Below are 25,243 nucleotides of genomic sequence, written 5' to 3' on the forward strand. Positions count from 1 at the left end.
CTAGGTGTCACTGGTACTCATATTTTTCTAGTAGGAAAATTAAGTAAAGTAATTAATTCATCCAAAGTCACCATATATAAATAACATCCCTGGAATTCTAATACAAAGATCTTGACTCCAAGGTCAGCCGTCTCAGGATTGCAAATATACCTGTCAGTAGAATTCCTGCCTGGCTGCACCAGGCCTCGGGTTCAATTACCAGCAATGTATAAACTGGGTTTGGTAGTATATGCTGGCACTGGGTAGGTGGGGGCAGGAGGAACTCAAGGCCATTCTTTGCTACTTAATGAGTTCAAGGCCAGCTTAATCATGGCATGTGTAGAGTTGTCAGAACCTTTTCTAGTTCTTATAAAGCACTGTCACTGTTGTGTGTTTGAGAGGGCATGTGGAAGCCAGAGTTGGGTTGCTTTCCACTTTACATAGTTATTTGGAGACAGATCTTTCATTCCCCAGAACCTGTTAATAAGGTTAAAGATGGTGGAGCTGATTCCAACCTAGGCTGGAAAAAAAAAATCCTAGAGCTTTGGAACTTAACAAAAGCATCATTTATTTTTAATTAATCAATACATGTATTTATTTATTTATTTATTTATTTATTTATTTATTGGAGTCCTGGGAGTTGACTTTAGGGCTTCATACTCAGGTGCTGGACCACTGAACTATACTTCCAGCCTCCTGACCTTGAACTTCTGACCCTCCTGTCTTTACCCCACAAGTGTTATGATTACAAGTATACACTATCACTTCTGGTCTATGCTATGTGAGAGAATGGAACCCAAGACTTTGTGTATGCCAGGTGAGCCCTCTACCCACTGAGCTACATCTCCCAGTTCTAAAACCATCTCTTTTTATAAGTGTCATGGGCTATTAATTCCTCAGGTAACATATTTTCCATCACTTGGCAACAGTAAGACTCTTCCAGAATAAATTGCCGGTCTACAGGGATGGCTGCCTCCTGCAGCCCAATTCAGGACATCTAACCTCCCCCAGCACAAACATCCCAACTGCTGTAATGGGGGAGCGTGGGAAACCGCTCACTTTCTCAAGCAGATGCCAGACGCTGGCAGTGACTGGGTGCCAGTAGAAAGCAATCCCAGGGAGACCACATATAGACAGCTCCCTTCCACAAGGCTATTTTCCAAAGAAACTCAGAGTCATCTAACAATCCTGAAAACTCTCCTAGTACCATCTATTCTTTGGAATCTGGGCACTGGAATGATTCTATTTTCATAAGGAATGCCTGCCTTAGAAATCAAATTTCATGCAAGGACCTTGGGTGACTATTTGTCGCCAGATCACATAACTCTCCTTGGTATTATTACTGGGAAAGCTGTTTCTTCAGCCAGTGTGACCTTCAACTCAGACATCTGTGAGAACGAAGAAAGCCAAATTCAGAAATAGATGCTATAAGTGTTAGTATTCTGTCTAAACAATAAGGAGCGAAATAACCGGGTTTCTGATGATTCCTAACTTCAGGCTTGTCCCTTTAAGTGTTTTGTTTTGTTGTTTAGTTTTGTTTGTTTGGTTGGTTTTTTTTGTTTTTGTTTTTGTTTTTTTTTTTTGAAATACGTCAAAGAATAGCCAGCTTGGTGAAGCAATGTTTCCCTCCGTTAGGCACGAAGCTTCCCACCCAGTCTGAACCATGGCTGCATTCTCCCACCTGTAGCAACTGGGACACTTGGTTAGTATCTTGGTTTTGGTTTGTTTGTTTTGGAGAGGGCTAGCCTAAAAACTAAATATGTAGCAAGAAATGACCTTGAACTCCTATCCTCCTGCCTCCACCTCCCAAATGATAGGATTACAGGCCTGAGTCAGCATGCCAGTTTGGTTACTTTGCCTGTCTCCTTTCCTAAAGTCCCAGCATTCCCAGTGCTGACACCTGGGTTCCCGTGACTGGTCCATCCAGTCCTTCAGAACAGCACTGATGTAGCAGCTACTCAACACCACAGGCTCCTTTCACAGGCTTCTCCTTAAGTTCACTCCTCCTCCCACACTCTCTGCGGTCCTACTCCCTTAAGCCCGGTTGGGAGGCCCTTGCCCTATGCACTCAGCAAGTCTTAGTCATCACCGCAGCTCCAAAGCTTAATACAGCACCTAATGTCCCCTCCAGCTTCTTGACTTCCTCCAGAGTGCAAGGCAGAGACAAGATCTGTGCATACAGGCTGCTTTGGAAATGGCTGGAGTGAGCCCCAACTGCATCCCACAGACCAGAGAATGGCAGCCCTGTAGTCCCTCAGAGCACACAAGGGAATCCACGGGGTGAGGTCCCATTTACAGGGTTCCCTGCACTGCATAGACTGGGTGTGGTAATCCCATCCACGGGGAGCTGGGGTCAGGAAAATCAGTAGTTCAGAGACATCCTCGGCAACATAGAGTTTCAGGCCAGCTTGTGCTGTCTTTAAAAAGAAAAAAAGTCCTTAGAAGGATGTATATACGTGAAGTACAGTTTGGCTAGATTCTGATTTAAGCCAGTCACTGAAAAGAAAAAAAAAAAAAAAAAAAAAAAAAAAAGAAGCCACGTGTGTTGACTCTCAGGGGGAGAGGCAGGTGGGTCCCTTTGAGTTCAAAAGGAGCCTGGTCTATATAGTAAGTTCCAGGACAGCCAAGGCTACACAACCACACATTGCTCGGGGTGAGCAGCAGGGGGAAACAGACAGAGAGAGATGGAGGGAGAGAGATTACAATACTTAGATGTAATTGTGATTTTCTTGTTTTGTTATTTTTTCGATTTTTGTTGTTGTTGTTGTTGTTTTTCGAGACAGGGTTTCTCTGTGTAGCCCTGGCTGTCCTGGAACTCACTCTGTAGACCAGGCTGGCCTCAAATTCAGAAATCCACCTGCCTCTGCCTCCCAAGCGCTGGGATTAAAGGCATACACCACCACTGCCCGGCCCATTTTGTTATTTTTTAAAGGGTCTTTTTGAGATACATTCCAAAATATTTACAAGGAAATAAAATGCTTAGGATTTGCTTTAAAATAACCCAGTGTGGGATGGAGAAGGGGATGCGACAGATGTCTGGGGTTGTGAATGAAGCAGTGCTGGTCACAGGTTGATATTTGTTGAAGGTGAGTAATGGGGATGTAAGGGTTCATTCTGTTTTATTTTTTTAATGTTTGGAACTCTTCTATAGTAAGCTTAGCTTCTCCAAAGAGATAAGTGCTGTGTGGCCTTTCCTGGAGACACATAAAGGAAAAGTATTCGTGGGCAGGTGAGAGCAGTCTGCGGGTAAAGGCACAAGCTGGAGGACAGTCTCATCCACAGAAGCCACAAGGTAGAAGGGAAAGAAAAAGACTCCTACAAGTGGTCCCCTGGCATCCGTATGTGTGCTGCGGCATACACACACACACACACACACACACACACACACACACACACACGTGTAATAATCATAATAATTTAAAAACATTTAGTTAAGAAAAAACCTCTTTCAGGAGTGTTTCTTTTGGCAGCACATATACTAAAGTACAGAAATTAGCATGCCCTGAAGATGACATGACAAACTGAAGTGTTCTATATTTTAAAATAGTAATAAAGGGGCTGGAGACATGGCTTAGTGGTTAGGAAGATATATTGCTTTTCCAAAGGACCCAAAGTTTAGTTCTAGCATTCATGTCAGGTAGCTAACAATTTCAGTTTCAGGGCACCTGATGGCGCTGGACTCCAGGGGCACCTGCATTCATGTGCACATATCCACGTATAGATACATACTCATAAACAGAATTAAAAAGAATAAATTGAAACAGGACCTCACTATGTAGCCCTAGCTGGTCTAGAACCCACCCCTGTGTCCTGAATGCTGGGATTAAAGGTATGCACCGCCATACCAGGCTAAAAAATTAACCTTTAAAAAATATAAACTAGCCAGGCAGTGGTGGCGCATGCCTTTAATCCCAGCACTTGGGAGGCAGAGGCAGGTGGATTTCTGAGTTTGAGGCCAGCCTGGTCTACAGAGTGAGTTCTAGGACAGCCAAGGCTATACAGAGAAACCCTGTCTCAAAAAACCAATTAATATATATATTAATATATATATATTAATTAAAGCTATATGATGGTAGTATATGCCTTTAATCCTAACACTCAGGAAGCAGAGGCAGGCAGATCCCTGTGAGTTTGAGGCCAGCCTGGTCTACAGATTGAGTTCTAAGACAGCCAGGGCTACATAAAGAAGTCTTATCTCAAAAAGCAAAAACAAGAAATATTCGTTCTGCTCATTTAGGGCAGTAATGGACTGAAGAAACGACTCCTTCTACAAGGAAGTGTTAGCAGGTTCATTGTGACTACCACAGACTTAGTTATCTCTGGATCGTTTTGCTTGGTTTTTTGGTATAGCCAGGTATTCTATAAGTCCCCATCAATGAAGGCGGGGCCATGACAGCCCCAGAGGAAACTGCTTCACAACAACAATAATGAACAGGATTGGGCTAAAGTTTAGAAACCAGGACAAGTAGATAAGCCAACACTGAGATCAGTCAGGAGTTGGCCTTGGTCTTTGATTGTTTTGTTTTCCAGCTACAATGAGGTATAATGGACCCACAAAAGCATATAAATATGACATATAAACTGAAATGACTAGCATCAAGTTTCCTAACAAAGGACAGACATGTGGGGCGCATGGACCACACAGGGACTCAGAGGCCCAGGAGGAAGTGGGATAAGGGGCGGGGAGCAGCCATAAACCTATAACATACACAGCCAACTGAGATCTCACAAGCCTGCCAAGAACACAACATGGCACAGGGCATTCTCCTCAATAAGCAGTGCCAAGGAAGCTGGATATGCCCATTTAAAGTAATAAGGATGGGCTCCTTATTTTATGGCACCCACAAAATATTAACTGGAAATGGATTAAAAGACTTAAATGTAAGGCCGAAAAAAAAAAATACCCAAAACATAACGAAGGGTTCCTTGACATTAGTCTTGCAGTGAATGTTGGGGCCCTGGCACTCAAAGCACAACACAGAAGCAAAAATAAACAAGAGGTGGACATCGCTGCTTGGCATCCCTTCCCACCCAGGCCTCCCTCCTAGCCACCCAGCCCCAGAATCAGGCATCTCACTTGCCCTGGGCTAATGAGCAGAAGGCTGTGGCAAAAGCAATGCCTGTTAATTGAAGGTGATCAAAAGTCACATAGTCCTGTGGCATTCCAAAACGGCTCCAGAGTCAAGAAAGAAACCAATATTAACAAAAAGCATTGTACAGCAGACACCAGTGTTGTGTCCACCATATCCGTGATGAAGTCTGGGGATAGGTAGGGCTCAGCTGGCAGAAGCTTTGCACACAGGTGCAGTGGTGTATACCTGTAATTCCAGGACTTGGGAGGGTAAACAGACAAGGAGCAGAAGTTCAAAGCCAGCCACAGCTACTACATAGAGCGTTCCAGGTAAACCTAAACTACACGAGACCCTTTCACAATAAACCCAAACCAGGGCTGAAGAGGAGACTTGAATTGCTTGTCACATGGGCAGGGAAGAGATGGGAAAGTCTCTGGAAGCTCTCTGGGCAGCAGCCAGTCTAACATATACAGCGTTGAACAAGAGATCTATCTCAAGCAAGCTGGAAGGTGAGGTCCCATACCTGAGCTTGTCCTGATTTCATGTGTACCATGGTATGCATGTACCCCATTCATACATATGAACATTCATATGTACACATACACACAAAGATTTTTTTTTAAAAAAAGCAAACAACAAAACACTAAATACCCTAGTTTGGGCACTTTTTGAGAAAATCCATCTAAAACACAGAATAATAATTAAGGATGTTATATTGTTATTGAAACAGTCACTTAGTTATCACAGAGTAACTAAATGAATGGAAGCCTGGCCCTTTTTTTTGCCTTCATTTGTCTGTACTCTGCCTGAAGATATGGAGACCAAGTCAATATCTTTAACCTTTTCTCCTGCGTTCCTCTGAATTTTCACATCAGCAGACCCTCTTGGGGCAGAGCCCTTCTCCTCACCCCACCCCTGCCCCCAGCCCCAGAGGAGGGGAGCTATCTACGGCTAGAGCAGGCAAGCATCTGGTAGGAGCTAGACTGACTCCTCCCTAAGGATTTGGACCACCTCACAGAACCAAAGTGAATACCATGATCAACAAGTTCACACCTACGTTGGCACTGTTAAATTACAGAACTCCTGCTCCTTGCTCTAACTCTTTCTCTGTTCAATCTAAAGCTCACATCAGCACCTAGAAGGTAGAGGGCCACAGTACCCTTGTCTGTCTCTCCTCCCAGTGCGGCCACTCTCTACCTTTTAGCATTACTAAATCTCTTTGATTTACAGAAGATGGGTGGCTCAGCTTTTTGAGACTGCTGGAGCCCTCTTGCCCTGAAAATTCCAGGGGCGACTTAACTCAAAGTAACAAAACATTGCCTAAGAAAGATTCTTGATGACTTTGTATTATGGAGTAAAAATGAATTCCATCCACTTCAACGTGTGGACTGATGCAGATAATGTCCTAGAAAGTGCAGGTACTGCCACTGCAGGATTTAACTCACTGAGCCTCACACACACCAACCCACCTGGCTTTTCATCACCTGTCCTGGAATAATCCATGTCGATTATAACACACACACACACACACACACACACACACACACACACACACACACACACACACACACGCCCAACATCAGCAACAGCTGGAACCACTTAAGTCTAATTGTTTCAACTCAACTGCAGAGGAGGAGGTCAGAGCCACTTGGAATGGAAGGGTGCTTCCTGTTTTAAAAGCATTTCCTGTCTCTTTTCCAACATTAATGTGAACGTACAGACACCAGGAATCACTGAGAGCGGTCTTTGCAGATGGTCAATGGAAGGAAATCATGTCAGATTCCACATAAATGCACGGAAGAGAAGAGGGCAGACATGCATCTTTCTTGGCTTAAAGGCAACTAGTGGCAGTCCCCAGGGCAGCCTACAATCCTGGGGGCCAGGGTGGTCAGGGGGAAGGCCTTCTCCAAAACAGTGTGGTCAGAGAATGCTTGAGGTAGACCCAAATAAGAAACAGAGTGGCTTGAGAAACACAAATGGCTGCACGGAGTAGACAATGAAACTTGAAGAAAGCCGAACTCCCTGGGTGGGAGACGGTGGGAACTTGGGCTCAGATAGTTTAGAATAAATAATGGCAAGGGAACAGAGGCGTCTGGAGTGTGTGCTGAGTGTGAGGTCTTTGCCTATGGCTGTGCTACATTTGTAAACGTTTAACATAATGGGCATTGCACTACAAGGCTGCTATTCACACATATGTAACGGAGAACTGACAAGCCCTTAACTTAACATGTTCACACAGCCACTGGGTGTGCAGCTCACATCTGCAGGAAGCATACCCAGACATCGTTCTGTTTTTTATGTAGCTGCTTAGTTTAGGGACATTGAGCATTAAAGTGGAGGTTGTGTGGAGCGGAGGGGTGTCACGTTTCCAGCTTAAAAAAAAAAAAGCTAGAAAATGGGAGAAACCCATGAAAAGAAAAAGCATAGAAAAACAAGTCTAGGAAATAACCAAATCTATTTATAATGGAGGTGGAAATTGATTTCAGAGGTAAATGTGGGGCCTGACTGTCTGTCTGAGCACAGGCATTTAGACCCTTCAGCTCAAGATCACTGAGTCCTCACTTGAGCCCATAAGGTAATTAGAAGCAGAAGGAAAGCCTACCATCCTGCTCCTCATTTCATGTCTGTGTCCTTCACTTTGGCTCATACCTGCTTGACTCCACTCCATGATCCATCTCATTCCCCTTCAAGGCTCAAAGCACAGGGATGGGGCCTCCTCTTAAACCTGCAGCCACCTTCAGTTCCCAGAGGAGAACAGCTCAATATAGTATAGCCTCCGTCCACTCTCAGAGGGCAATTATCCATGGGGGTGAGGCTGCACCCTGGAGTAATAGTGAGCATCTCCCTAGGAACATTTTGTCCCCTCAAGCAATAAGAACTTCTTTGAGACCACCAAACAATAAGTACTTCTTCAGAACCACCTAGCAATAAGTACTTCTTCAGGACCACCTAGCAATAAGTACTTCTTCGGGACCACCTTTGAGTATCCAGAGTTGAGATGACGATAAAGGAGCCTACACCATTCTTGGTCTCTCTAGTTGGTATATCAAGACAGGTGGCTGAGCCTCACTAATTGGGGATGCCAAAGCCCTGGCTTTTACCCTTAAAGCTCCAGCTTATTGCTCCGACAATTCATTCAACCTTGTGAGGTGGGTGGAGCATCCCCTTCACTCTTGGCTTGAGGGGAAAAAAAAATCAACTTCGGGTCTTCACTTGCCTGAGAACAGACACTAGAAGTGCAGAACACTCCAGTACTCCAGATTGCAAATGTTTTTCATTAACCCATGAGCCAGAGGAAATGGCTCTGACTTAAATTAGAAATAGAAACAAAGGGATTACCAAATAAAGACAGGGACAGCCCCGGGTTACAGTCACCACTTGGTTTGGTTTTGTTTTATTTTGTTTTGTTTTGTTTTTCAACCTAACCCAGTTGTGTCTAATGAGAGATTTTTAGATAGCTTGTTCATCTCTTCTGTGACAATCTCTACCAAGGATAATTTTCTGACACACATATTGCTAGTCAGGCATGGGTTGGGGGGTGCCTCTCTGTAAACTCCCCACTAGGGAAGATGAGGCAAAGTGAGAGTCATGAGTTTGAGACCAGCATGGGCTACATAGTGAGTGCCTCCCAATTGGGCCACAGAACCAAACTCAAAAGTTGAAGAGTCAAGGTCTTTACATCTTAACCATCAAAGAGGAGATGAGTAGACACTGGAAAAATGGCTCAGCAGATAAGGGCACTGCCTGCTCTTCCAGAGGACCTGAGTTTGGTTCCCAGCACCCACAGAGTGGCTCAGAGCCATTTTAAAGTCCAGTTTTAGGTCCAATGCTCTTCTTACCTCCATGGGCACCAGGCACTCATGTGGTGCACATATATACATGAAGGCAAAATGTTCATACACATAAAACAAAACAAATCAATCTAGAGAGGGGAAGAGGGTGGAGACTGTTACCTTTATCCTTCTACCTCTAGAAGACCAGGGAAAAAGGAAAGGCCCTGTGTAAGCCCTAATCTCTAGGCAAAGCTGTGTGTTTTCCCACCACTAGGGTGCAGACACCAGGACCTTACCTTGGAACCTGTTACTACAAGAGGTCCTTAATTCAAGCTTCAGCATCATCGAGGAGGCAAGAGCTCCACACCTGATGCTTTATACTTCTTGTCTTCCCTGGAGCCCCCCAACCCCCTCATACACACACCCAGTGAGAAAAGGCTCGTTTTGCATTATTGTTCATGCAAGGTTTTGCAAGGCCATTTCTAGCATGTATGTGATAGACTTTGAGCATACTGTCCCCCGCCCCCAGCCTTGCTACCCTCCAGCCTCTCACCCCTTACTCTTCTCTGTTCCCTAGACAGTTTTGCTTCTGCTTCATGCCTGCAATGTCATCACCTGGGAGGTGAAGGCAGGAGTACGAGGCTTTGAGGTTATCCTTAACTACATACTGAGTTCAAGGGCAACCACCACAAGTATAGCAGTCCCTGTCTCAAAAAATTTAAACAATTTAATTAGTATGATGATAAGGATGCTGCCCTAATTAGGTGATAAACATCATAACCAAAGTGCCTTGGGAGGAAAGAGTTTATTTGGCTTACAGGTAGGGATCACAGTCAGGCCCTAAGGAAAATCCGGGCGTGAACTCAAGGCTGAAACCTGGAGGCAGAGACCATGGAAGAATAGTAATTACTGGTTTCCTCCCCGTGGCTCGCTCAGTTTGCTTTCTTATACAACTCAGAACCACCTGCAGTGGGCCATCCCGATCAATCATTAAACAAGAAAATGTCTCACGGACATTCCCCTAGGCCAACCTAATGGAGACAATTCCTCAGCTGAGGTTGTCTTTCTCCAAATAACTCTAGTTTGTGTCAAAATTAACTAGAAAATTATCCAAATACAAAAGAGTAAATCCCATGTACATTCTACAGCATGGATGAATTCTGCAAGCATGGTGCTGCACTGGAAGTCACCCGTGAAAGGCTATACAACCCATTTCTCTGAAATGTCCAGAAGGGGACATCCTTGGAAAAAATAGACTGGGATTCTGGGAGGAGAAACAGAAAGTGACTGTTAGACACAAGACTTGTCTACGGTCTGATAAAAAACATTCTAGAATAGACTTCTATAGTGGTTGTGCCATTCTCTGAACAGACTAAAAGCCACTGAATTTTTATTTTTGCTTTGTTTTTGAGACAGAGCCTCCTTGTATAGCCCAGGATGGCCTCAAACCCTTCCTCCTTCCTCAGCCTGCTCAGATCAATGTAGTATGCCATTGTACCTTCCTTGGCATACACTTTATTTATTGAAGGGGACACCCATGTACCTGTAGAGGTCAAAGGACAATTTCTAGATGTCAGTTACCTCTTCTCATCATCTGGTTTCAGAGATCAAATTCAGATTACCAATCTTGATGGCAGGAGCCCTTACTGGCTGAACCATCTCAATGGCCCAAACCATATTTTTTTTTGGTTTGGTTTGGTTTTTCAAGACAGGGTTTCTCTGTGTAGCCCTGGCTGTCCTGGAACTCACTCTGTAGACCAGGCTGGCCTCAAACTCAGAAATCTGCCTGCCTCTGCCTCCCAAGTACTGGGATTAAAGGCGTGTGCCACCATTGCTCAGCTACCACATATATTTTTGAAGGGTAGATTTTTGGCAGGTATATTGGCATTTTTGACAGGTGTAGTAGGATTATAGAATCCTAGCACTTAGAAGGTAGATGCAGGAAGATCAGGAGTTCAAAGCCAGGTGCAGGTACATGGTGAATTAAATGCCAGCATGCGATACCTGGTACTTTTATCTCAGAAAGGGGGAGGCAATATGAATTTTTCTGCACATGAATTCTATCTCAATAAAGCTGTAACATTTTTTTTTTAAATTGAAGTCAGCCATACTTGCTTAAATACTTAGGATGCTGGGACATAAACATTGCCATGAATTTGAAGCCATTCTAGGGTACATAGTCAATACCAGGCCTGCCTAGACTATAGAATGAGACCCTGTCTCAAAAAACAAAACAAACAAAAAATATCAAGGGTGTCAGGGATATATAAAACAAGGGAAAAGAGAGGTACACAGGTCTCAGAAGAGGGCTCAGTAGACAAAGTGTTTGGTGCACAAACATAAGGACCCTAGTTCAGATCCCTGGCACCACATAAAAAGCTGGGGCTGGCAGCTCCTGACTGTAACCTGGTGTCATATTTGAAGGGGTCACCCCTGAGACAGCAGGAGGATCACAGAAGCTTGCTGACCATGGCTTATATTACTTTATTTTGTTTCTTGTGGAAATGGGACTTGAACCAAGAACCTCATGCATGCTAGGCAAGCACTAGATCCCTGAACTATCTCCTCAGTGCTTCCAAATCTAAGGATAAAAAAGTTTAACCTGAATACTTTCAAAATAGGATCCAATAACCATTTCCAGGAAATGCCATAGCAGAATAGCAAGTTAGACTGTAGGACAAAGAAGCAGTGGAATGCAGGCCTAGAACATTCTGCAGGACAAAAGGCAGTGATTCTTTAACAAGCATGAACAAAGGGGGAGACACAACAAATGTCCTGTGAGCTTGTTTCTGAATCTCTGGCTTAATAAAGTTTGTAAAGGGCAGCTTTGGGAATATTCAAGAACTTTTTTCTTTAATTTTTTGGTATGTTTTTTCTTTTTGGAGGGTGTTGTTGTTGTTGTTACTTTGAAGCTGAATATCAAAACCTTATTTCTCAAACTGAGTATACTAGCTCTCTCATGTAATCCCAGCATTTGAAGGCTGGGATCAAACCCTCAAAACAAACGTTAAAAAATACACATATTTAAAACCCTGGTCTCTCCCTCTCTTAGTATACCGGCCTCCATATTAAATATCAACTAACTCTGGTCCCTCTCTGGACAGCCACTCCTTCCAATCTGTCCCCCAAATAACATATCAGAGTTACACATGGAGCTGGAGAGATGACTCAGTGGTTAAGAGCACACACTGATTATGTAAAATTTGGTTCTCAGAACCCATGTCAGGCAGCTCATAACTATCTGTAATTCCAGCTGACACCATCTTCTGGCCTCTGAAGGTAACTGCACTCACTAGTGCACACACATACGCATACAACTAAGAATAAAATAAATCTTTTTAAAAAACTCATCAGCAACAATAATAAGGAGAGGGTCACTGGGGAGAGGGCTCAGTGAGCAAAGAACTTGCCACACAAGCCTGAAAACCTGAATTCAGATCCCCAGAACTCATGCAAAGCCACATAGTAGCAGCATGTCTGCAAGCCCATGATCCTATGTCATGGCCATATCCCAGAAGCTCAAGGCCAACCAGCCTGGTGCACATAGTGGTAAACAACCAAGAGACCCTGCCTTAAACAACATGGAAGGAGACCCTCACCCTTGTCCTCTGACTTCCACATGTGTGCCATGGTGCACATACAAAGATTAAAAGATTGGGAGAGGAAACAATGACCTTTGATAGCAGTAATAACTGCAATTCTTGAGATTTACAAAACTGGAGAAAGATCTAGAGACCAGGTGAAGGTCAGACTGCTGTTATGCTGCCACAGCCCTTGCCTATGAGAAGGCACCTACCAGGCTGCTGTCATTCTGGGAAGATGGTCCACTATCATCTCTTCTCTCTCTCTCTCTCTCTCTCTCTCTCTCTCTCTCTCTCTCTCTCTCTCTCTCTCGTCTCACCATGTAACATTGGCTGTTCTAGAACTCTATAGACTCAAGAGTTCTGCCTGCCTCTGCCTCCCCAGTGCTGGGATTAAAAGATTAAAGGTTTACACAATCACAGCCAGATTAACCAGCTCTTCTCTCAATCGAGATCTCTCTCTCTCTCCCAGCACCTCACCATGCACCTGACTGGCTCCCATTTCAAGAACCAACAGAGCCACCCACAGGAGCAGGTACACTGGTGCTATTTGCTGCTGATATATCATGAAGAGTACAGTTTATTCTGGATACTTCCATGAAATGAAATAAGCATGGAATTAATCCACCTTGGCCAGGAATGAACAGTGGAAAAGGTTAGCAAGTTTCATGGTGCGGTTTCCATGAGCGTCATGGTGCCTCTTTATGTGTTTGAAACTTGAAAGAAAGGAAAAAAAGAAAGAGAGGGAGAAGAAGAAGGAGGAAGAGGAGGAAGGAAGGAAGGAAGGAAGGAAGGAAGGAAGGAAGGAAGGAAGGAAGGAAGGAAGGAAGGAAGATAAATCGTCTATAAACAGTTAAGTCAATATTTGGGGACCAAGAACCCACAGTGCATTCAGTAGTAGCACAGCTATGATGATCAATCACACTGCATGTCACGTCTCACTGTGGCCCCAACTCATGTAGCCTAGAAATCTGCTTGAAGCAAGAGCTAATGAGACAGGAAGGAGGGAGGTAGGAAGGGAAGCAGGAAAAGGGCACTCAAGGCAAAGTGGTATAAAGAATCCTGGACTAGGGGCTGAAAGAGACAACCGTGGTCATGGTCTCGGGCTTGTATGCTTTGCTCTGCAACTCTGGACCACACAGCTCTTGCCTGAGCCCCATCCCAAGGCTGCTGAGAATATCAAAGGCACACAGTATTAACAAGCCTTTTGTTTCCACCATCACAGAGTCAACCACCAACCTTACCCTGCCACACCCCTTACCTTGACCCTGGCAACTTGTCTCTAGCCACAGAACTCACTTCCCCTGCTCTCCACCCTCTAAAGTTCCTCTTTCCAGTTGGGTGGCAGAATAGTTTTTTTTTTAAACATTTTTGTAAAACACTACAGTTTAGGGGAATTTTCAAACAGACCCAGAACACAAACTTACACCCCTCCCCAGCACACATCCATCCAGCAATAGGTCTTGAAGTCCCTAGCACGCTGTAGTTCTTCTTTTCTTCTGTTCCTGACACACCTGGGTATCAGCTCAGGACCCCCAAGACCATGTTCTCAGCACAAAGGAGATTTGTTTGTCCCAGAGGGAAAAAAGCAGGGAATAGGAAACAAAGACAGGTGATGGAGGATGAAGGAGGGGAAGGGAGCAAGGGAGGTAATTTGTCCTGGAGGACAAAGGACTACCTCTAGGTTGTGGATAGAAAGGAGACAGATGTGACCCAGATGTGGTCCATAACATGGCAGTTTATAAAGGCAAAAGGGGAAACCCCATGTCAGGATGAGGTGTTTAATTTTAATTAGAAATGTTAATTAGGTGAACCAAAGGGGCTTTTGATTGAGGTCTTCAATATTTTGATAGCTGGACCTTGTTAGTCAGCCTCAGGAGGAGGAAGTGGCCAAACAAGGAATAGACCTGACTGGCTAGCTTTAGGAATATAATCTCTAACAGTTTTTAGCAAGGCAGAGGGAATTAGGGAGAAGGGCAAGGCCTGCCAGAGTTATGTAAGCCAAGCCCAAATTGGCTAGAATCTCTTCAACCTGTCTTTATTTTTTTTTCTTTGAGGTTTTTTTGAGGGCAGGGGGCTTTTGGTAGTGGTTGTTATGTTTGGCTTTGGGATGAGGTCTTATCATGTAGCCCAGGCTGGCTTTAAACTTGCAGCGATCCTTCTGCCTCTGCCTCCTGAATGCCGGGATTACAGTCCTGGACCACCATGCTCTTTTTTTTTTTTTTTTTTTTTTTTTGAGTATTTTGAATGAAATCCTGGATATCCTAGTATTCTACCTGCCAGCGTTTTAAGCAGCTAAACTGGGAGGCCCTGTGTTTGACCCTCAACACAAAGAGAAAGAAAAAGAGAAAATCACAATCACAGTCTGGAAGAAGTCTTTGTGTGGCCAGATTGTTTTAGTCAGGCTCCAACCAGGATTAACATTCTCTGAAGTCTCTTTGAACTTTTACAGGTTCTTTCTGCTTCTTTGACTCCTATGCTATCTTATTTGTTGAGGAAAATAATATTAGAGGCTGGGGAGATGGCTCAACAGCAAAGTGTCATGCAGTCATGAGGACCTGAGTTCAGATTCCTAGCACCTACCTAAAAGCCTGTGCCAGTAACCTCAGCTCTGGGAGGTGGAGACAGCAGGATTCCTGGTGCTCCCTAGCCAGCCAATTTAGCCAATTGGTAGGTTCCAGGTTCATATTGACCTCTGTGTTGGGAAGGGGAGCAGGGTCACAGGGGCCAGGCCATTGAAGAGGATATCCCTAGCCACAGGCAAATGCAACATACTCTAATCACTCCTGGCAAGGGGCCATCACAAGGACCACTAGGCACATGATCTCCTGCAGACATCCAGGCACACACCAGCACACATGAGCCACAAACAGACAGGCATATGCAGACCTGACAAACCATAGTGAGGTATACACACTGGACTACACACTGGACACTACAGACAGACACACAGACAGGTTGAAGACAAAGGTAAAGACACAGCCCCCTGACCTCAAGGCCATATTTATACAAAGCCTACACAAAGATGACATTCTGCCAGGAATAGTTATGAGTTTACATCTCTGATTACTTTGTGGTTCCCCAGAAGCCCAGTGTCAGCCACCTTTTGTTGACTCACGCCCCCGCCCCATGTCTAGCATCAGTCATCTTGATCCATGCCAGGTATCCATATCAGTGTCATGGTGTCTATACATAAACTGGCCCATACAGCCCTCTGTTCCCTGCACACACACACACACACACACACACACACACACACACACACACACATGCTTGCCGCCACCACGCACACATCCCATGTCCCTAGCTTACTTAGAAATGTCAAACTGTTCCCTTTGCTTTGGAGTCCAGCAGTCATTTGTGTATTGGTTGACTCCACAGCACTCACTATATCCATCTGTACACACACACACACACACACACACACCTGGAAATGACTGTCATATAACAGTAAAGCCCTGTCCCCATAGGGCTCAGACTAACCGGGAAGACAGGGCAGCAAGCAAAGAAAGGAACAAGGTATTCCTTCCAAATGCTCTCCTTCCTGTATGTATTCCTCCCAAATGAAATGTTTCATTCTCAAAACTTACAAGGCTCAGCAAGTTCAGGAAACTTACAAGACTCACAAGGCCCCCCTCCCTAAGCTTATATGAACAATAAAAAATTGCTGTGCATTAGACTCTTCCATGAAGCAGCCTGCAAGTTGTGCAGAAGCTCTAGGGATACAGTTTTTGTGAGTTATCATCCATGTTAGGTGGGCTTTTTAGTGACTGATTTTTAGAAACTCCTGAGTTTGTAAGTAACCCCAAAACTGGTTGATTTGCTGAACTAGACTTGGGTAGAATCATTTATTTTGTTATAGGGACCACATCTGAAGAGCAGACTTTTGTTCACATCATCCCAGCATGCTTCAAGGAGTGAGCAAGTATGGAACCCACTTGGAAAGGATGCATGAGGTCTGAGAGCTAGCAGCAGGATGGGGTACCTCTGAGAGAGACATGTGTGTTGTTCCAGATAGAAGAGAAGTGCCAATACCTAGATGGGGCTATTGAGGTAAAAACCTTTGTACCACAGCCTAGTGATCTGAATTCTATCCCTGGAGCCCACAGTGGAAACAGAGAATGGACTCCATAAATAGCCTCTGACAAAGAAGTTCTTGCTTACCTAAAATCACACATGCACACCACATGCATATAAACAGACAGTAATAATAATTAATGAAATAAAAAATTGTAAAAGATCTACATGGAATGGAAGCAGAGAGGGAAAGAAGGCAGGAGTATAGGGCCAACACTAGGAGGCCAGGCTATAGCATGACAGCTAGGAGACAGGCCAGACTGGTGGAGACACACTGGGAGCACTATGAAGTTTATCAACTACAAATGAAAAGCATGGGGCTCTGCTGGCTGGGACCCAAGGTCTGTTATAAGCACTGTGACTGCAGCCTGTATGAGCATCTGTCCCGGCCAAGAACATGCCAAGTTCCATTCCTGGCTCTTGACTGGGTCTCATGAAGAGCAATATCTCCATATCTGAACCATGCCCCTGCCTCTTACACTTCCCAGAGCCAATCTCCATCATATTGTAGCTGCAGCTATGCTGGGGGGAGCATTTCTAGACCACTCCATGAGCTTAGGCCCTGCTCCAAACTGTTCCTTCCATGAACTTCTGCTTCGGGGGATGCTGCACGTGATAACAGGTCTATTATCAGTGTGATCATTGGCTGTCACCTCTCTCATGACATGACACTGTGGCCATGGAAGACTGGTCTTATTTTCAGTCTGTCACAAGCTTCACATTGTGCCTAGCACATTAAGAAGTTAATTAAAGCTTTGATCCCAGCATTTAGGAGGCAGAGGCATATGGATCTCTGTGAGTTCCAAGCCAGCCTGGTCTACATAGTGAGTTCCAGGCAGCCAAGGTTATGTAGAAAGACTCTGTCGATTAATAAAATAATAGTAATAATAATAATATCTGTAGAATGAATAGATGGATAATGGATCTTAACACTGAAATATTGCACATACATGTATACACACACACACAGAGAGAGAGAGAGAGAGAGAGAGAGAGAGAGAGAGAGAGAGAGAGAGAGAGGGGCTGCGGATATATACTCAGTAGAATGTTTGCCTAGCATGCATGAAATCCCAGGGTTCAAACCCTAGCACTACATAAAGTAAATATGGCAGTGCATACCTGTAATACTACCATTCAAGAGATAGAGGCAAAATTATCAGGAATTCAATCCTTGGTAGAAACAATGGGAGTTCAAAGCCTGGGCCACATGAGACCCTGGTTCAAAATAATAATAGTTCTAATGTCCTGAGAAAGTAAATGAAATTAACAATTAACCATCAGGTTACTAAAAATAATAGCACTAAGTCTTTATTTTTAGCTTTTGAAATAGGGTCTTACCCTTCAGTCCAGGCTATCTCTGGACTTATCATGTAGCACAAGGGGGCTTGATGCCTCTTGGAGTAATGGCATTATTACAGGCTTGTGCCACCATGCAAAAGAAGAAGTATTGAAAGTCCAAAATAAATTAGTCTGGGGACATTTTTTTCTCAAACTTCTTCATTCCATTAATCTGCTACTTTATCAGAATAATGATTTGGCTTCAATCAGAAGTTGATCACTATAATTAGTCAATTATATTTCAGTCTTTGCTGGAATTACTACTCTTGGACTCTGAGATTCAACCACAGTCATTGTTCAATCACTGGGGAACCTGGGGAAAATAAGAAGCACGTGCTTTCATCTAGGAATCATAGTCCCAGGCTAAAGCTAGATGATCAGGGTTTAAGATAGGCTAAAATAGCCATCTCCCTTCCTGGCCCAGAGCCCCTGAAAGTGGAACAACCTGAGCAGCTTCATATAGCAGTGCATGAAGGTCCTGTGAGGTAGTAAGTGAAGTAGTATTACCCATGAACAACTGGAAGGTTGTGGGTGCTCACATGTGTTCATGCATGTGAGTATATGTGTGTAGATTGTATACAATGAATTTCTGCATGTACATGTATATACATGCAGGCACATGGTCCTGTGCATTTGAAAGCCAGATGTGTGTATCGGTTGTCTTATTCAGTCACTTTCCACGTTATTTTTTGAGATACTGTCTGTCACTGAACCTGGGGTTTGTTGATTAGGCTAGAAACACTGACCAGCAAGACCCAGGAATCCTCTGCCTTTGCCTCCACCAAGTGCTGAGACTGCAGGCTTGTTGCTGTGCCTGCCTTTTCTTCCCTGGGTTCTGGGAAATCAAACCCCAGTCCTCATGGTTGCAGGGCAAGCTCTTTAGCCCATAATCTTTTTGTTGCTAAAGATATTCTATTTCCAACTGCATGGAAAGTTTTTTTTTTTTTTAACAAAACAGACTGAAATATTAAATCATAACTAAATTGCTTACCCATCTTTATGACTCACGGGCAAATAATTTAATAATCACTAAAATCATGTTCTAGAAATTATTTCATTGCCTTACACACCCAGTGAGGGCGGCCAGTCAACATGATAGCAAGCGTGCAAACTGAGACAACATTCCAATCAAAGGCAGCAGATGTTTTCATTACTCAGAACAACTTCACAATAGTTTTGAAAAACTCTCACCCAGGGAGTTTAAGGTTCATGGGTCATGGCAGCAAGGTTCTGAAAGTCCCAGTGCTTTAGGCTCTGGATGGGGCTCAGCCCCTGGATGGGATCTGATGAATAACTGGTTTTATTGGTTGGACTCTAATCATGGCCATTCAGGACCATTCCTCTGGGAATTCACACATCATAAAGGGGTGGGGGGATTCTGATGAGGTCCACAGGAGGGCACTAGTATCCAACATGGAACCTGCCTCTTCCAGAAGATATTCCCAGCAATGCTTTCTTCCTGTTCTTATACTCAGTGTCTTGATATATATATATATATATATAACCAGCCCTCGGGCATTTGGGTTTCAGGAGCCCTTTGAACACTTAACAGTTTTGAAGATTCCCCCAAGACCATAATCAACATTTAATCATTTGGGAAAGGGAAGCAAAGATCAAGTTAAATACTTAAACAACATTTTAATAATGAATTTGTTACATGTTAACAAAAAACAACATTATTTTAATGCAGGTGATTATATTTCCAACCAAAAATACATTTGGAGGGAGATGAGATTTTGCTTCACATGTTTGCAAACCAACTTGATGTCCAACTATATGGATGGCAGATAGATGCTTCTACATTTGTCCTGTGGGAAAAGACATGTGGGTACCATGCATCCCCTAGTGAACACCATCATACATTCCTGGGAAACTAAACTCTAAAAGCAGTTGGGGTTAGCAAGATGGCACAGCAGATAAAGGCTTTTGTCCCACAGCCTGAAGTCTTGAGTTACCTAAATCCCATCCCTGCAGCTCATAGCAACAGAAGAAAACCCATTCCTAAGATCTCCCTCTAGGCTCCACACATGTACCCATATGTGCACATGCACACATATGTGCCATATGCTGTGTCGTCGTCATCATCGTGCTTAATAGAATAAATAACGGGCTGGAAAGATTGGTCAGCAGTTAAAAACATTTAACCCAGGTTCCATTTCCAACACACAGGTGGGATCCCCAGTCCCAGAGGGGAATCTGTTACTCTCTTCTGGCATCTTCTAGTACTACACATATGTGGTCCTCAGACATACAAGCAGGCAAGCACCCACATACATAAAATACAAATAAGGGGGGAAGAAGAAAACAAAAACTTAGTATTCTGTAAAATAATCTCCATCTTCTGAATTTCTTTTTTTGTTGTTGTTGTTTTGGGTGTTTTGTTTTGTTTTGTTTTTTGAGACAGGGTTTCTCTGTGTAGTCCTGGCTGTCCTAGAACTCACTCTGTAGACCAGACTGGCCTCGAACTCAGAAATCCACCTGCCTCTGCCTCCCAAGTGCTGGGATTACAGGTGTGCGCCACCACTGCCCGGCTGTTCTGAATTTCTTGACCTCAGGGATCCCTGGGCCACACTTGGGAAGTTACCTCTTTGGAGCATTATTAAGGATAGCTGTCATTTTTTAGAATTTCAAAATCATCTTGTTTGCTTATTGAGAAAGTTTCTTGGACCCCAGGATATCCTCAAACTCATGATCCTTCTACTTCTACCTCCTCGGTGCTGAGATTGCAAGCCTGTGCCACTACCTCCAGCCCATTCATGTATTTATTTTACTCTTTCCCCTTGTAAACCGGCGTCTCCAGGCTTCCGCTTCTTCTCCCTGACTGTTGGCTTGAGGCTTGAGTGTCTGCTAGACACAGGATATTCTCCATCTGGTTTCCTTGGTGGCTTCAGGCACCAGAGTTAAATCAGGCTGAAGTCTCTCGACCCCTAGCTCCGTCTGGCTTGTTTAGTCTGGTGCTTTGCTTGTTCGGGGAGTTTTTAAAATTGAGAGAAAGAGTGAGGGGGACCAGGGCCGGGGGTGAATCGACCCATGACACACAGGACACCTTGGATGAGTCACTTTTCTTCTTCCAGTTTGTGGGTCCTAGGGATAGGGGTAGGAATTTAGGCTGTCAGGACTGACAAAGTGCCTCTTACCCAGTGAGTCACCTCACAGGCTGTTTCCTGGCTTTTAAAGACAGACTCCATAGTCCAGGCTGGCCTAACTCCAGATCTAATTGTCTTTACCTCCCAAGTGTGGGATTTCAGGCAAGTACCACCATGACCCCTGCCCACCTTCTCGCCTCGTGTGGAATCTGACAGACACTACTGATACACCTCAGATAGCTTCTCAGATCCACCCTTTTTGATAGTTACCAAACTCATTGCTCGGGCTACCACTATACTTAGTGTGGTTTAAAAGGAAACAAGAGGGGCCAGTATGTAGTGCAGTTGGTAGAATTCTTATCTTTCATGCAGGAAGTCCTGGCTTTGATTCCTAACTCCTCCCTAACACATCCCTAAAAGGGGGGGGGGGTGCTGGGAAGGAGGAAGAAGCCTCAATACTACATAAAATTGGTTGTATATGCTTTAATATTTTGATTGTGTTTCATCACGTTGTTTTCTTTGGTCGGGGGAAGAATTTCATTATGTGTATTTCAAAGCATGCTAAAGTCTATAGGCTTCTCCAGGCTTCCCACGGTGGGGCCAGGGCAATCAGCCAGCAAAGGGTGAGAGTTCTTTGTGGGTGTGACCCATTCTTTCTAGGCAAAGCTGACAAGCTGCACGTGGGTGTTGTCCCATGCTATCTACCCAGGCCAGGCTGAGAGAATAGCCACTCCCCCGCAGGACAAGCCCCAGACGCCGTCTGTGTACCCCCCCCCCCCCACACACACACACTTGTGGAATGCACACAGGCTTTATATCCACATGATGTGCCGGAGCAGCACGAAAGGGCTTGACCAGGCTAACAGAGCACCCAGGCCCTGCAAGCACTGGGGAGGTTCAAGGGAGCTAAAAGGTCATGACGTCCTGCTTCTCATCTGGGGCCCCTGGGTGACACCCTCAGTCACAGGAAATTGGATCACCAGGGCGCCCTGCGTTCCCAGTCCTGACCTCTGTACTCTGAAATCAGCCCAACTAAGAGAACAGAATCTCTGCCAAGACGTAGCCAGAACCCACGCACACAGATGCAAGGGGCTGTCCGCTGAACTCTGGGGCGGAGCAGGAGGATTCCTCTGTCCTTTCTAGCTCGTCATCGACAGAGTCCCTAGGCATGCTCGCAGGATACAAACCAACTCTGGCCATTGCGCTACGGGGTACTGGGACCTGTCCCAGAAGGAAGGCGGGAAGCACAAGGAATGGAGAAGGAAAACTCTACCCGAGGTCCCAAGGTCCTGGTAGGGCGCACGCAGAGATGAGTGGATCCCGGAGGCAGATGCCATCCTAGACTTACTACTGGGGTGACAGACCAGCAACGCGATCCTCTAGATGCGCAGACCCAACGGAGAGCCCCGCACCGGGACAGCTAGCACTCGGGTCCCCGAGGGTGACGCCCAAGTTCCACATCTGTCTCTCTGGACTGGCGCCCCCAGCATACCCTGGCCTTCCTCCCCACTCGGCCCCAACTCACATAGACCGACGTGATGTCGGAACGATCATAGAAGCTCAGTTCTCCGATCAATTCCAGGGAGGGGGACACCACGTCATCCCCGGCCTCCAGCTCTAGGTCCCCCTGCCCAGGGCCGAAGGGGAAGAGCTCCTGGCGGCTCAGACAGCCTCCGGGTCCCGCCAGCAGCAGCAGCTGCAGCAGCACCCACGTCCACATCGCCCAGCTCCAGCCGCTGGCGTCCAGCATGTTTCCCAACTGTGGTCCCGCAATCCCGGCAGTTTAGCAGCTCAGGCAGAGGAGGCGGAGATGTAACCCTACGCCCCTCGGCAGTCCCTCCTCAACTCCCGCCTCCCGTCGTCCCCACCCCTGGAAATGGGGAGGAGAACCGAGGGGCTATGGGGGAGGGCCCACCCGCCCCGTCTACCAATGGCAGCGAGCAGTAGGAAGAGGGGCGACACCAAGGTCCCCCGCGCAGCAGTGGGCGTTGGTTCCCCGCATTCCGGATCCAACCCGACGGTGGGCTCTTATCCAGAAAGAAGGAACTCTGCAACAGCATTCTGCAGTTAGGCAAGTTCCTGGAGAGCCGGCAACCAGGAAACAAACACTCTGAGGCCAGGGACAAAGCCCACCCTAGAAAGGAGACTGAGCGGGTGCTGGAATTGAGCAAAAGGCACAAACGTTTGTGCCTTTACCCTTCCAATCATTAACTGAGCATTTTTCGAGTTCCTGATTCTGGGCTCCTTAAGTTATAGGATTCCGAAGGAAACAGGAGCCCACACCTGCCAGACAAAGCCACAACTGTGGGACACACTTCAAAGTCAGATTTGCTTGGACGCCAAGGAATAAAGACAGTTTGGGACTGGAGTAATTGGTCAGAGAAAGCTTCTGTGTGGCCTGCTGGGAATCAAAGCAGGTTTTCTGGAAGCAATGCAGTTTCATCCGAGGCTAGAGAAAGGTGGTCCTGGGAGGTGGAAGGTGGGGGCAGGGTGGGCTCCAGGGGCCTGATCATCTCTCCTCACAGAGAATTTGGGAGGGATGGTTCAAGTAATGTTGAATAACAAATCCAAGAATCTGAGCTCCCCTAAAGACTCAGAGAATCCTGGACAGTCCTCGTTAAGGAGAACTTTTAAGTGATATTTCCAATCAGCTGTTGATCGCTAATTTAAGTGAAATTATAGAGAGAAGCCATTGCAACAACCTTGCCAGGGACTGGGGGTGACCCGTGAGAAGGTAAGAGGTTGAGATAGACAGGAAATTAATAGACATTGCCGTGAGGGAAAGGATGAAACCTAGAAGAAATAAGTTAAAGTTGAATTCCACCGGAAGGCTGGAAAACTAGTGCTGGCTTTGAGAGCACGGGAAGAGGATGCTGGGGATGTGGGAGAGCCGACCCTTGACTCAGAGGGGTCAACAGGATGCCCCTGTTTCCTCTCAGCTCCTGAGAGGAAAGACCTGGAACCTCCATTAATTCTCCCAGTATACAGAAAAGTGTGTGTGTTGGGGATAATGGAGAATGTGAGCCTTGGACCAGCAAAATCATGAAGAAAGGGGCAAATGGAATACAGCTCCTGAGCATCAAGTTATTGATCTATGGGGGATGCCCTTTCATTTAAGCTCTTGATTGATTGGTCAGCAATAACAGGTACCAAGAGCTTTCTAGGCACCCAGTGTTCTATGTTCAGTATTTCCTCTTAGGTTCTCAATAACAGGTCCTTCTGCTGGCATGGCCAACACTTTACCCTGCTGAGCCATCTCTCCAGTTTTGGACATGCACAAACACATGCATGCACATGTACACACACACACACACACACACACAACATGGGAATGAAACCTAGGGCTTCATCATGCTAGGCAAACACTCTGGCCAGACCCTTGTTTTGTTTTGAGACAAGGGTCTCATTACATAGTTCAGGCTGGCTGGCCTTAGTTCACGGCAGCCTGCTAGCCTCAGACTCCTGAATACAAGTATGAGCTGCTACATCCAGCTGGTTATTAGTTTATTTGCAGTGCAAAGGCTCAAACCCAGGGCTTTACACACAGCAAGCCCCTCAACCACTGAGTGGACTTGAAACCTCTACACTAAGTTGCATCTGTGCTGCTATGTTATCCCCTCTTGCTCAAGTCGGCTGTCAGATCTACTGTACAGCTCTGATCCCTTCCATAGGCCCAGGTGTCCCTCCTAGCTCCCCGACAACCCCATGCCATCTGTGTATTATGTGGCTGATGTCTAAGATCCTAGGCCTTAGCTTGCCTTGTTTTAGTCACTGAGAATGTTGTGCAGTGGCTTGGGTTCTCCTGCACAGAGTACTCATGGAACCCTACAGCACTGAGACCCAGTAGAGGCTGGGGAAAGTGAGCTCACCAGCCTTTTCCCACCTTCAATCTTTCCTTTTCCTTCAACCCCCATCCCAAGCTCGGTACTCATCAGGGCTGTCCTGAAGCTGTGGTCCGTGCCTGGAATGTGCTTATCCCTATCCCTCTCACAGATTCTCTCCCTTTTTGGTACTCAGACAGCTGCTGAAACTCCCATTGGCCGGTGGAATTTTTCTTAGTGACTGTAGGAGCAGAGCCTGCCTCCTCCTCCTCCACCCTCCCACCCCCCTTTACTAGCTGCAGGATCATAGCAAGAGCACATAGTTTCTGTATCCCTATCATTTGATCAGGATATTCACAGGGACAATTGAGGGATTGTTATGAGGGTTAGATAAGGTGATCCCTGAAATTAGACAAAGTACATAATCCAGTTAACGCAAAGCCTCCGTTATTATCTGGACAGGTTGTTTTCAAGATGTTGATTAGCTCAACATCTCCCGAGAAGGTATCAGGTGAG

General features: G+C 45.4%; 1 protein-coding gene across 1 annotated transcript in view; it reads right to left on the bottom strand.

The window, feature by feature from the left end:
• The window catches only part of Nid1 (nidogen 1), a 75,117-nt gene extending 52,389 nt beyond the window's left edge, over nucleotides 1-22,728 (bottom strand). Inside the window, exon 1 of the mRNA XM_034509912.2 lies at nucleotides 22,432-22,728. Within this exon, the coding sequence (XP_034365803.1) occupies nucleotides 22,432-22,656 (225 nt within the window). The 5' untranslated portion in view covers nucleotides 22,657-22,728. The remainder of the gene's footprint in view (nucleotides 1-22,431) is intronic.
• Between the last annotated feature and the right edge of the window lie 2,515 nt (nucleotides 22,729-25,243).

The sequence above is a fragment of the Arvicanthis niloticus genome, chromosome 8 (genome assembly GCF_011762505.2).
Source record: "Arvicanthis niloticus isolate mArvNil1 chromosome 8, mArvNil1.pat.X, whole genome shotgun sequence".
NCBI classification, from domain to species: domain Eukaryota; kingdom Metazoa; phylum Chordata; class Mammalia; order Rodentia; family Muridae; genus Arvicanthis; species Arvicanthis niloticus.